General features: G+C 19.5%; 4 protein-coding genes across 4 annotated transcripts; 3 read left to right on the top strand and 1 right to left on the bottom strand.

The window, feature by feature from the left end:
* Positions 1-661: 661 nt before the first annotated feature.
* Positions 662-1,488, top strand: PADL01_1002500 (60S ribosomal protein L13, putative; the record flags this gene model as incomplete). Its single annotated transcript, XM_028682072.1, has 2 exons — positions 662-673; positions 892-1,488. The coding sequence occupies 2 exons, from the start codon at positions 662-664 to the stop codon at positions 1,486-1,488; spliced, it is 609 nt and encodes a 202-aa protein (XP_028538386.1).
* A 444-nt stretch (positions 1,489-1,932) lies between these two features.
* On the bottom strand, positions 1,933-2,822 carry PADL01_1002400 (conserved Plasmodium protein, unknown function; the record flags this gene model as incomplete). The annotated part of the gene is made up of 2 exons (XM_028682071.1): positions 1,933-2,296; positions 2,422-2,822. The coding sequence occupies 2 exons, from the start codon at positions 2,820-2,822 to the stop codon at positions 1,933-1,935; spliced, it is 765 nt and encodes a 254-aa protein (XP_028538385.1).
* A 1,585-nt stretch (positions 2,823-4,407) lies between these two features.
* Positions 4,408-8,178, top strand: PADL01_1002300 (U5 small nuclear ribonuclear protein, putative; the record flags this gene model as incomplete). The annotated part of the gene is made up of 1 exon (XM_028682069.1): positions 4,408-8,178. The coding sequence occupies one exon, from the start codon at positions 4,408-4,410 to the stop codon at positions 8,176-8,178; it is 3,771 nt and encodes a 1,256-aa protein (XP_028538384.1).
* A 1,803-nt stretch (positions 8,179-9,981) lies between these two features.
* PADL01_1002200 (conserved Plasmodium protein, unknown function) lies at positions 9,982-13,872 on the top strand (the record flags this gene model as incomplete). Its single annotated transcript, XM_028682068.1, has 1 exon — positions 9,982-13,872. One exon carries the CDS (start codon positions 9,982-9,984, stop codon positions 13,870-13,872), a length of 3,891 nt encoding a protein of 1,296 aa, XP_028538383.1.
* Positions 13,873-14,209: the final 337 nt, after the last annotated feature.

The following is a 14,209-nucleotide window of genomic DNA, read 5'->3' as shown; positions in this document are numbered from 1 at the left end:
AAATTATACATATAATATATTATATATATATAAATAAATATAATTTATTATGTACATCTTAATATTATATATATATAAAAGTATAGTATATATTTGTAAGAATTAAGAAATATATGTATAATATATTATTATGTATATATTATAATAATAACCTTTTTTAAAACCTTTTGGGAATTTTTTTTTTAGTTTTATAAAATTTGTGTTCTCACATAAAATGTATAATAAAATAATTATAAATATAATATAATATACTTAAAATAATTTATAAAATTCTTTTTATTTTTTACATATATATTATATAAAATAACATATAATTATTATATATATATATTATATTATATTATATATGTATTTTTCCTTATCCCTTTTAAATTTTAATTTTTTCTATTTTTACAAATATAATATATATGTATATAATATGTATATTTATTTATATATATAAAATTATTTGAATATTTGTTTTCTTTTTTTTTTTTTTTTTTTTTATTTTTTTTTTTGTAAAAATATCTTAAAAAAAAAAAAAAAGTACATAAAAATATATCATAATAAAAGGATAATATATAAATAACTATTATAAATCTAAAGAAATAAATTTTTGTAAATAATTTTTTTTCTATCGTAAAAATATAAATATTTTTTAATTTTATATAAAGAGAACAAAATGTATAAAAAGGTAATTCTTTCAATAAAAATATGAAAATGTATATATATATATATATATATATATTAATATATAAATAGTGAACAATTATATTTAAGAAAATAATTCCAACATATTAAATATATATTATATATATATAATATATATATTATATATTTCCATATATATACATTTTATATTATTTTATTTTTTATTTTTTTTTATTTTATTTTATTTTATTTTTTTTGTAGGAATATGTTATCGATTGTAAGGGTCACCTGTTAGGTAGGTTGTCATCACTTATAGCAAAGGAATTATTAAATGGTCAAAGAATAGTAGCAGTAAGATGTGAAGATATAAACATATCAGGAAGTTTATATAGGAATAAGCTTAAGTATCAAGAATTTTTAAGATTAAGAACTAATACAAATCCAAAAAAAGGACCATTACATTTAAGAGAACCATCAAAAATATTGTGGAGATGTGTACGTGGTATGTTACCTCATAAAACATATAAAGGACAACTTGCCTTAAAGAAATTGAAAGTATGTGTTGGTATGCCTTATCCATATGATAAGAAAAAGAAATATGTTTTACCAAATGCTCTTAGAGCTTTCCGTTTAAAAAAGCACAGAAGATATTGTCGATTAGGTACCTTAAGTTCAAGAGTTGGATGGAATTATGATTCATTAGTTAAAAAAAATGAAGTTTTAAGAAAACAAGTCTCAAAAGCTTATTATAAGAAAAAAGTTAACAACCTAAATGAAAAGAAAGAAATAAAATCTGAAGCTCTTAATTTAATCAACCCTGAACAACGTCAAGTTTTAGAAAATTTTGGATATGCATAAATTTTTTTTTTCTTTTTTTTTTTTTTTTTTTTTTTTGAAATCACACACAAAAAAAAAAAATTAAATATATATAATATATATATATATATATATATATGTATATTTTTTTATTTATGTGATTATATATATGTGTATATAATTAATATTGAGAATTGTAAAAAAAAAAAAAAAAAAAAAATAAATAGCTTATATTATTATAAACAAATTATAATTACTATGAAACGCAATTATAACTAAAATTAAATATTCTATTTTAATAAAAATAAAGTAAATAATTAAAAAAAATTAATTTCAAATAGCATCTTTTAAAAAAAAGAAGCACAAATAAATACATATATATATATATATATATATATAAATATATATATATATTTGAGGGAGAAATATTATAATATGTTGACAATGTGTTTATTATTTTTTTTTGCATATTATTATTATATATATTTATAAAGTCGTTTCTTTTATATAATTCCAACGCATATTTAATGTTTTGTCATTATTCCATGTTTCTTTTTCTATATTCCCCTTTATAAAATGAAGTGTTGAATTAATGTCATGTAATTCATCATGAGTAAAATAAAGAGAGAAGTCTCTCTTGGTCCAATAATTAAATATATAAAAAAGAAAGTTAATTAAATTAATTATAAAATCTGGATCATGTAAATTTTCTTCCAACAAATTTTCTTTTTTTCCTATGAACACATCCCAATGATTTTTTATTAAAGATATTATAACTATTATATCATCGGAGTTGTAATTTTTTCTTATGTATTCGTAATAATTGTCTTTATATGTTTTAAGAACATGTCTAGAAAAAAAAGGAAATTTTTTTTTTTTATTAATTGTGGTTAATATAATTATATAGATGAAATGGATATGTCATATATATATATATATATATATATATATGGATATATATTTTTTATTCTATACGTGAAGTCTTTTATTTCATTGAAAGCTTTTTTGTGAGATATATCATTTAAAGATGAAATATCCTGTTTACGATGAACATTATAATTATTCATCATAAGAATGTTTTTAATTTTTTTATTGTCTTTTTGGTATGTATCTAATTCATAAGTAGATGAAGAAAAGTGCATATGAATATAATCTTCATACGTTATTTTTGGTTCATATTTTTTTATAGGTTTCATATTTACAGCATTTACAATATCACAGAAATCTTTATAACTCTTACAAGTTTTTACAATTTCTTTTTTTTTATCATCTTTCTTTTTATATTCTTCATCTTTTATAATACTTTTTATAAAGTCTTTTCTTACTTTCTTTATATCGAATGAAATATTGGAATCTATAATGTCATGAGGATTCATTTTTTCAGACCTTTATAATAATATAACAATCTTTATGTTCCTATGTTTTTTAATTTTATTTATTTATTATTTTTTTTTTCCTAATTAGGAAAGAATATATTAATAAGAATAAAAAAAAAAAAACCCATATATAATATATGTTGATTATATATATATATATATATATATATATATATATATATGTGTATATTATATCGTTTAAATTTTCTTATTACATATATAATAATGTATATATTATAAAAACTATATGTATGTTCCTAGTATTTATTTAATGAGATAATATAATATACTAATTAATTCATTTTTTTTTTATTTCAAAATATTTTTAACTTATTATTATTTAATGAGATATAAGACCAAATTACATATTATTAATAATACATATGTTATATATTATAAATAAAGACGGGACGGAGAACACACTAAATATGGATTATATAAAATTATTATATTTATTTATTCAAAAATAATTTTGAAGTTGTTTAATATAGATATGAACGTCTATATATTGAAATTATATAGATTTGGAGCTCTAAGGAAATTAAATATATATATATATATATATAATACCTATTTAAAAAAAAAAACAGAAAAAAAGGAAAAGAAAAAATGAATTCAAATATATATATATCAAAGTAATTTATGAAATTTTTTAAAAACTCTTTCAATTTAAGATGATTAATATGATGACTCACTATAAAAAATAATAATATAATTACATCTTTATTTTTTATTTATTTATTTATTTATTTATTTATATTTTTAAAATATAATATTTTATTATTGAAAAGGAAAATATAAAAATAGTGATAATCCATATACATTTTTTATATTAATAATAAGTAGTATGTAAAAAAAAAAAAAAAAAAAAAAGGAAATTATAATTAAATATATTTTATCCAATATATTATATATATGTATAATTATTACATATATTTATAACAACACAGAAAAGCGCACTCATTAAATATATATATATTATATATATCATATATTGATATACAAATATATTTAATTATATACAATATAATATATATATTATATATATTATATATAGAATAATACCAAAAGATTAAGGAACTAAATAAGGATGTGATAATACATATATTTAAATATATATATTTATATGTAATTTTCTTGTTTTAAAAAAAAATAATAATATAAATTATTTATGATGAAAATATTTATAAAAAGGTTTTTATAAATATATATATTAAATAATTTATAGAAATGAAAATGTTCCAGATATAAAAAAAAAAAAAAAAAAAAACAATTGTGATGATTTAAAAATGAGAACCTAATCATTTTCTTTTTTTTTAACGTATTTATAAATATAAATATATCATACAATATGTAATATAATATATATATATATATATATATATATATATATTTATATTTGTTTAAAGGATAAATATTATAAAGTGTTTAGGTACATAAAAAGATACCCATATTATTTCATTATTTTGATATATTTATATATATATATATTTTATTTTTTTGTTTAATAATTCTGTTAATTTTTAAGGAAGGAAATACAGAATAAAAAGTAAAAAAGTAAAAAAGTAAAAAAATAAAAAAAAGTATGGATACGAAAAATAATTTATATGATGAATTTGGTAATTATATAGGAGATGATATTGACAGTGATGAAGAATATTCTGATTATAATGAAGATGAAGTGAGTGACGGAGAATATAGTAAAGGAAGCTCAAAGAATGATGAAGAGGAAGATAATGATGATGATGATAATGAGGAGGAAGAAGATAATGATGATGATGAGGAGGAAGAAGATAATGAAGATGATGATGATAATAATTATGATGCAAGTGGGAAAAACTCTAAATTAATTGAAAATATGGATGAATTACAAAAAATATATGACGGTGTTGAAGTGTTTGTTGAAGAAGAAGACACACAAGATATTGAAGAAGCTACAATAAATAAAATCAATGCAAATGTAGAAAGAATTAGTTTTATAAAGAAGTTAGATGTAGAAGCTAATAGAAAGAATTTTGATTTAGTAGAAACAAGTTTACCTAATAATAATTTTAGTTTTAAATATTTATCAGAATTAATGAAACAGACATCTTTTATAAGAAATATTTGTATAGCTGGTCATTTTCATCATGGTAAGACTACTCTTGTAGATAGATTAATTGAATATACTAGAGATAAAAATAATAACATAAGAATTTGTAATAATAGAAATAAGAATAGTAGTACAGTTAGTTTTTTTAATGTTAATAATATAAATGAAATATCTGAGAAAAGTAATTATTTGTCTAATATATCAAGAAAAAAAAAAAATATAAATAATATACAAATTGTAAATAATAATAATAATAATAATAATAAGGGAACACCATATAATAGTAAAATAATAGATCATTTAATTAATTATACAGATACAAGATTAGATGAACAAGCTAGAGGTTTATCTATAAAAGCTATACCCATTTCTCTATTATTTTCGAATCGTATATATGAAAATATCCCTAATAATATTTTATTAAATAAAAAAAAAGATAATGTAAAATATAAATCTTATCTATTTAATATTATTGATACACCAGGACATGTTAATTTCTTTGATGAATTTTTATGTTCATTAAATATATGTGAATGTTGTTGTTTAGTTGTTGATGTTGTAGATGGATGTATGTATGTGACAGAAAATATAATTAAAGCATGTATTTATGAGAATGTAAAAATTATATTAATTCTTAATTGTATTGATAAATTAATTATGGATTTACGTTTACCACCTAATGATGCATATCATAAAATAAATTATACAATTGAAGAAATCAATATGAAAATTGAATCTATATGTGATTTATTAAATAAAAGTAGTACCGAAAAAAAAAATTTTTTATTATCTCCTTTAAAAAATAATGTTTTATTTAGTTCAAGTATTTATGGTGTTTTTTTTACTTTAAAATCTTTTAGCAAAATATATTGTAATATATATAATGCATATAATATAGATATAGATGAATTTTCTTTATATTTATGGGGAGATATATATTATGATGAAGAAAATTTTACCTTTGAACAATCTCCTTTATATGCTAATCAGAAAAGATCTTTTGTTGAATTTATATTAAATCCTTTATATAAAATATTTGGTTATATATGTTCAGAAGAAAAAGAATTTCTTATACCCTTTTTACAATCATTTAATATATCTTTAAAAAAAAAGGATTATTTATATAATACAAAATATTTATTAAAAAAAATTAATGGTATGATTTTTGAAGACACTACAGCATTTGTTGATATAATTATTGATAACTGTCCATCTCCATTAGATAATGCAAAGAATAAAACGTTACAAATTTATTCGGGTTCATTGAAAACAAAGATATCATATGATATGATGAAATGTATGAAAGGAAATGAAACAGATAATTTAATGATATATATTATAAAAAATTATCATCGACCAGAATGTGGAATGATAGATTTATTTGGAAGAGTTATGTGTGGTACTATTAAGAAAGGTCAAACAGTTCGTATATTAGGAGAAGGATATACATTAAATGATGATGAGGATATGATAACAAGAGTGATAACACATTTATGGATATATGAAGGAAGATATAGAATAGAAGTAGATGAAATACCTGCTGGGAATTTTTGTTTAATTGGAGGTATAGATATATGTATAAATAAAACATGTACGATTACAAATGTGAAAAGAAAAATAAATAAAAATAAAAGAGATCATATAAATTTAAATTGGTATGACGATATAAACAATGAAAATAAAAAAAATAATAATAAAAATAATAATAATAATAATAGTGATGATAATTATGATGATGATGATATTGTAAAATATCAAAATGATAAAGATTTATATAAATTAGATAAATCATTTCTTTTGAATGATAATGCAGAAATATTTTATCCTCTTCATAAAAAATTTCGTTATTTAAATTGTGTCAATTCTGTTTTTAAAGTAGCATGTGAACCTATTAATCCATCAGAATTACCAAAAATGTTAGAAGGACTTAGAAAAATTGATAAAGTATATCCTTTATCAAGTACAAAAGTAGAAGAATCTGGAGAACACATAATATTAGGAACAGGGGAATTATATTTAGATTGTATTTTACATGATTTAAGAAAATTATATGGTGATTTAGAAATTAAAGTATCTGATCCAGTTGTTCAATTTAATGAAACCATTATTGACACATCAGCACTTAATTGCTTTGCAGAAACACCAAATAAGAAAAACAAAATATATATGATAGCAGAACCAGTGCAAAAAGAATTAGCTGATGATATAGTTCAAGGACTTGTACATTTAAATGAAAACCAAAATTTAAATATAGATGAATATATAAATACAATGGATAGAATATTGAATAAAACAAATGAAAGTAAAAATAATATTGATCATGAAAAGAATGATACACATGATAATTCAGATGATAATATTACGAATCATATAAATAATATTGATAATAAAAATACCATTTTTAATGATAAGGAACATATAGATGTACAACAAATAAACGATTTAGATAAAGAAAAAAGGAAAAGCACCTTAAATTATAATATAGATCCTAATGTAATATCATTATTAAAAAATAAATATAATTGGGATATTTTATCTATTAGATCTCTTTGGGCTTTTGGTCCAGAAAATAACAGTCCAAATATATTAGTTGATGATTCATTATTTCAAGAAACTAATAAAGAAAATTTATATTCTATTAAAGATAATATTATTCAAGGATTTTCATGGGCAACAAAAGAAGGACCATTAATTGAAGAAAGCATGAAAGGAGTTAAAGTTAAAATATTAAGTGCCGATATTGATGATGATCCAATTAATAGAGGAGCTGGACAAATTATACCAACAGCAAGAAGAGCTATATATTCTTCAGTTTTATTAGCTACACCTAGATTATTAGAACCAATATTATTAACAGAAATTATTTGTTCAGGTGATTCTGTTTCAGCTGTATATAATGTATTATCAAGAAGAAGAGGTCATGTATTAAAAGATTTTCCAAAGGTAGGTACTCCATTATATATGGTACATGCATATATACCTGCTATTGAATCTTTTGGATTTGAAACAGATTTAAGAACACATACAAGTGGTCAAGCATTCTGTATTAGTATGTTTGATCATTGGCATATAGTGCCAGGTGATCCATTAGACAAATCAGTAATCTTACGACCTCTAGAACCTGCACCCATACAACATTTGGCAAGAGAATTTTTATTAAAAACAAGAAGAAGAAAAGGATTATCAGAAGATGTCACAATTAATAGATTTTTTGATGACCCTATGTTATTAAATATAAAGGATGAATTCGCAGAATATTTTTAGCACAAAAAAAAAAAATAAAAAGGGTAAAACTAAAAGTAATAGTAAAATTAAAAGGTTCATTATATATATATATATATATATATGAATATGTATATATGTGAATATATTTATAATTTTGCTGTATTTATTTATATATTTATTTATTTTATTATATATATATTTATTTTTTTTTAATGTAAATGCAAAATTTTCAAAGAAAAAAAAAAAAAAAAAACAAAAAAAACACACATTTGTATATAATTTAGTTATTTTAAAAAATTATTATGTTAACAATTTTAAAGGATTAATAATATATAAAATTATTTAAGATTTAAAATTGCGGTATTGGTAAAAATATATATAATATATAATATATAATATATATTTTTTAAAATATAAAATTATTGTTGTAGGCTCATTTATATTTAATTTATTCTTCTTTTATTGTTCTTTGAAATGTTTTCATAAATTTAATATATCAAAATATTCATATATTTATATTATATATGTTATATATATATATATATATATATATATATATATATATATATAATAAGTACTTATATATTTTATATTGGTGTACGTTTTTTTTTAACAATATTGGTCTTACATATAAGATGATATAGACTGTATATATTGAACATACAAAAAGAAAACAAATCATATAATCTTTTTAACATTTTATTATTTTATATTTTTATGGTTGACGTTAACATATAATATATAAGATACATGTGTGCATATGAAAAATCCTGAGTATTTTTTTTTATATAAATTAAAAATATTCTTGTTTACAAAAATGTATGCTCATGTACTTATAATTATTTTATAATATTAAAATAATATTATATAAATTTATTAATTTATTTTATATTAATATATATTAAATATTGCGAGGAAATACATTTTTATTTATATAATATAAATATATTTAAGCTTAAATTGGAAACAGCTGAATTTTTTTTTTTTTTTTTTTTTTTAAAATATGAACGATGTTTTTTTTATTCAATACATTTTATTTTTGAATAAATAATTAATATTAATATTAATATATTAAGTATGCCTTCATTTATTATATTTTATTATATTATATTTATATAATTTATTTAATTTTTTCGTGTATTATCCACATATATATATATTAAAAGAATATATAATATTTTATAGCACGTTCTCTATAAATATATATATATATATATATATATATATATATACATAATTGTTGATCTTTATGCATATAAATTATATAATTTAGAGAAGAATGTGGTACAATTTAAATTTTTGAATTTTGTAAATTTATATAATGTATTCTTTTTTTCATTATGTGTATTATATATAATTATTATTATATTATTTTATTATTTTATTTATTTATTTATTATTTTATTTTTTTCGTTGTGTTATAGAGAAATATACATTTAAATTTTACAAAAATATATGTTTAATATAAAAAAAAAAAGTGTAGCACATTGTTATGATATAATTTTTTACATATCTACTATTTAATTTGTTGTATATAGAATTAACAAAAAAATAAAAATAATAAAAAATAAAAAAAATAAACAACATACAAATGGATATATATATATATATATATATATATATATATGTATATGTATTGATTTATGCTTACATATTTTTTAATTAAACTATAAAGAATTAAAATTTATAACACTTGTTAAGTCTCTTCCTTAAATAGTATAAATATATATATATATATATATATGTATCTATTACTACATTGTATGATAGTAATTAATAGTACTTTTATTGATACAAAATAATCATATCCGTAATTTTTAAGACAAAAAAAAAAAAAAAAAAATGAGAGTTCGAAGGTTACAATCTTATTTAACAGAAAATAATTTGTTAAAGAAAAGTTCTCTTGAGAACATAAAAAACTTAAGATTAGGAATAGATGCATTATATTTTTTAAGAATATGTAGTGATTTAAAGGATATATTAAGTGATGTATCTGGTTGTATATCTCCTTGTATTTTTCATATGATAGATAAACAATGTGAGTATTTTAAAAAATGGGATATAAAGGTTATATTCATTTTTGACGGCATAACACCTAAAGGACATAAATTATTTTCAGCATATTATCATCAATATATAGATGAGGGATGGATATATTATGTTAATAATGAAAAGAAGTTATCACATAAATCATTTAGTGAGGTGTCTAATATATGTAGTACTGATATATCCTTTTTGTTATTTCATTATTTAAAATATAAAGGATATGAATGTATATATGCTCCATATTTAGCTATATCTCAACTAGCTTATTTTCTTGAAATTAATTTAGTAGATATAGTTTTTGGTCCTCCAACATTAGGATTACATAATGCTACTAAAATAATATTAAATATTGTATGGAAAAAAAACTATTTTGAATGGATAGACATATTATATTTATTAAAAATGTGGAATATAAATAAAGAACAATTTATTGATGCATGTTTATTAGCAGGTACAGAATACTGTTTAACATTTCCTTATTTAAATTTATCTCATTTTAATAATGGATATAAACAATTTAATTTTGGCACATCTATTGAATTTATTAAACAATCCCCTTTAATATCTTACTTACAACATTTTCCAAATGAAGAATTAAGAAAGAGTCATATGAATGGTTACTGTTTGTGTAAATCAATGTTAAAGTATCCTCTTGTTTTTTTATGCACAGGTCAGGTCAATTGTTTTTTTTTTCATTCTAACAAAGATCAAAAGGGTTTACCAAAAAAATGTGATACGAATACTTTGAAGGTAAATATAGGATCTAATGAAGATGGTGATCATATGGATAATGCTTCTATAAGAAAAAAAAAAATAATTAATAAAAAGGATATCATTTCAACAGTTGATGAACAGAGTAATAGCAGTGATCGTAGTGTATATAATAATAAAAGTAGTTATGAAAAAGATGAGAGAGATAAAATTTTTAATAACAAATGTAAGGGTACCACAAAGAATATCAGTACAAATGATTGTATTAAGTTATCGAATGATACCTATTTAAAATGTGATAAAATGCTAGATAAAAGGGAGGTAGACAATGAAAAAAATTATCATAATTCAAAATTTTCATCTGATTCTTATTGTGAGGGAGATAAAAATGAGGACACAGCTCAACATCATGAGGTAGCAAAAGAAAAATGTAAATACAAAAATTCCAAATTAATATATGAACATAATAGTGATAATTGTAAAGGCAGAAATGAAACGATTGAGGAGACTGTTATGGATGATTCTACTAAACATATGAAGGATATATATTCAAAAGAGTATTATAAAGAAAATGATATATATAAAAAAAAGAATCATAATAATGAGAAACAACATATATCCAAATTAGTACCTAAAGATTATATAAAAGTAGTAGGAGCAAAATTTCCTACATGTGTTTATTATTTAATGTCTATAGGTTTATTAAGTAAGAAGTTGTTATGTGTACTAGCTATGGGTGAATGGATTGACTATAGTCATCCTATTATAGATTCCTTTGAATATAGGGATACATTAATTGATTTGAGAGAATATAGATGTAGAATATTAGGACTAGTATCCATAAAATTGAATCCCTTCTTTTATAAAAGGAAAATAAAGTTTTATGATTATGGTTATTATATTAATAATATAATGGATAAAGATAACAAGGCGACATATTTCAATATTGTTTTTAATGACAATTTTTTATGGAAAATAAATAAAGATAATGTTAATGAAGAAATGAATAGACAAAATGTTAAGAATATAGATTTACAATTTGTGTTAAGATGGCATTTATATAGTGAGAGTAAATCTATATCTTTGATAAGGAAAAGGTGTGAAGGATATGATGAAGATATAACGGAAAGAAAAGCTAGTAATAGTAAAGAAAAGGATATATATGAAATGGAACGTGGTAATAACAAGAGTGTTGATAATAATAGAAGTGATGACAATAATAGAAGTTATGATAATGATAAGTGTGATGATAATGATCACAGTGTTTATAATAATAACAGTGATGACAACAATCGCTGTCATGACAATAATCGAAGTGATGACAATAATCGAAGTGATGATAATAATCACAGTGATGACAAAAAAAATGAGCCATCTAATAATAGCGATTATTCTAGCAATAATGTTAACAATTATGAAGATGACGATTATAATAATCATAGTGATAATTTTAAAAAGTCTAATGAACGTACTAAGATAAAGGAAAAATATATGCCTTATAATAAAGAAATGATATATAAATATAATACTTATTATAAAAACATTTTAACAAGAAATAATCAAAATTTTCATAGTTTTTTATGTCTTGTATATTTTATGTTTCTAGAAAATTTAGATATATTCACAAAAAATTGTGGTGTTACATTATTTGGACTTTTATTATCAGAAGTAAAAAATAAAAATATTGATAGTAATATTCTAATTATATTTGAATTATTTAAATTTGGATTTTTAACAACAGAAGCTTTATTACCACCTGATGGGAAATCATATCCTGAAAATGCTTATGCTTCCATTCAAAATAATAAAAAATTAGATGACCAAGATAAAAAGAGTGTTCTTTTATTATCACGTATTTATTCTTTATATAATTCAAATATAGATCATAGTAGAACATATGAAGGTTTAATCGATTTTGATTTATGTGCTTTTTTTGCAGTTGTAAAAATTATTAAAAAAACATTAAGACAATTACTTCAGGCATGTGTAACTAATGTGTTATTAACTAATATGGAATTAATACATATATTACCAGAAAATTTATATAATCCATTTGATATACATATGTGTGGATTTTTTGTAACAAATAATTTTATGGGTGTTCTAACAAAATATTTTCTACTATTTGACTTTGATGATATACAAATCGAAAATACATCCCTCAAACATACAGCTGATAAAAAAATGGAATCAAATAAAATAAATAATGAAATTGAGACAATAAATGATCATATTTTAAAAGATAAATTCGAAAGGAAAAAAGAAACTGAACAGTTATCAAAAAATAATGATTTCAAGGGTTATGATATGTCAACAAATAATCATATAAACAAAGCACAACAAAATAAAAAAAATAATGATCATATAAATATAAAAGAAATGAATGATAAATTTTATAAGAAGGAACAACCGGAAGATAAATATATGAAGGTGGATAAAAATCAGAAATATGGTATTAATAAAAAAGAGCACGAGGAAAAAAAGTCTTTAATAGAACTAGAAAATAATGACAAGAATATAATATATAAAGAAAATTATAATGAAAGTGATAATAATTCTTATGTTTACAATGATGAATATAATTTATCTGATAATTCAAACACTAATAATTGTGAAGCTACTTATAAAAAGCATGAAAATAATTTAGATCTTAAAAAAAAGGAAGAATATAAAACATATAAAGAAAATTCTGAAACACACATAAATGATAATTCACAAAATAACTTCCACGTATTTGAAAAGGCTATAAGGAAAGAATTCCCAAGCTTTTTGAATCCTATTAATGATTTGTGTAATGCAATAAATACATGGAGAGATCACTTATGCTTAATAACTCAACTAGAAAAACATACAAATGTATATGATCTTGTTTCTGATTTAAAAGCTGCAGATAATTTTTTAGAAGAAAAAATACGCTATATAGGACTTGATAAATCACAAACATATAATCGTATATGTTTATCTAATAATAAATAGATGAGAAGCTTAACAAGAATTTTTATTAATTAGTATTATAAGGATGCATATTATTTATTTTATTTTATTTCTCTCTTTTTTTATTTTTTTTGTTAATTAAGAATAAACATATATTATTCACAAATATTAAGTAAATAATAAATAAATAAATATATATATATATATATATATATATATATATTTGTATTTGTAACCATTGTGCAATAAATTTTAAAACACATTTTAATTAATTTTATAATTTCTTCATATGAGTTTTTTTTTTTTTTTTTTTTTTTTTTTTAAATACGTAAAAAATATATATGTATATAACCTCAAACATTTATATTGCATAAAAAAT

Source organism: Plasmodium sp. gorilla clade G2, assembly GCF_900097015.1.
Source record: "Plasmodium sp. gorilla clade G2 genome assembly, chromosome: 10".
Taxonomy (NCBI): domain Eukaryota; phylum Apicomplexa; class Aconoidasida; order Haemosporida; family Plasmodiidae; genus Plasmodium; species Plasmodium adleri (nom. inval.).
Note: the sequence above shows the minus strand (reverse complement) of the source record. Positions and strands in the feature narration are given on the sequence as shown.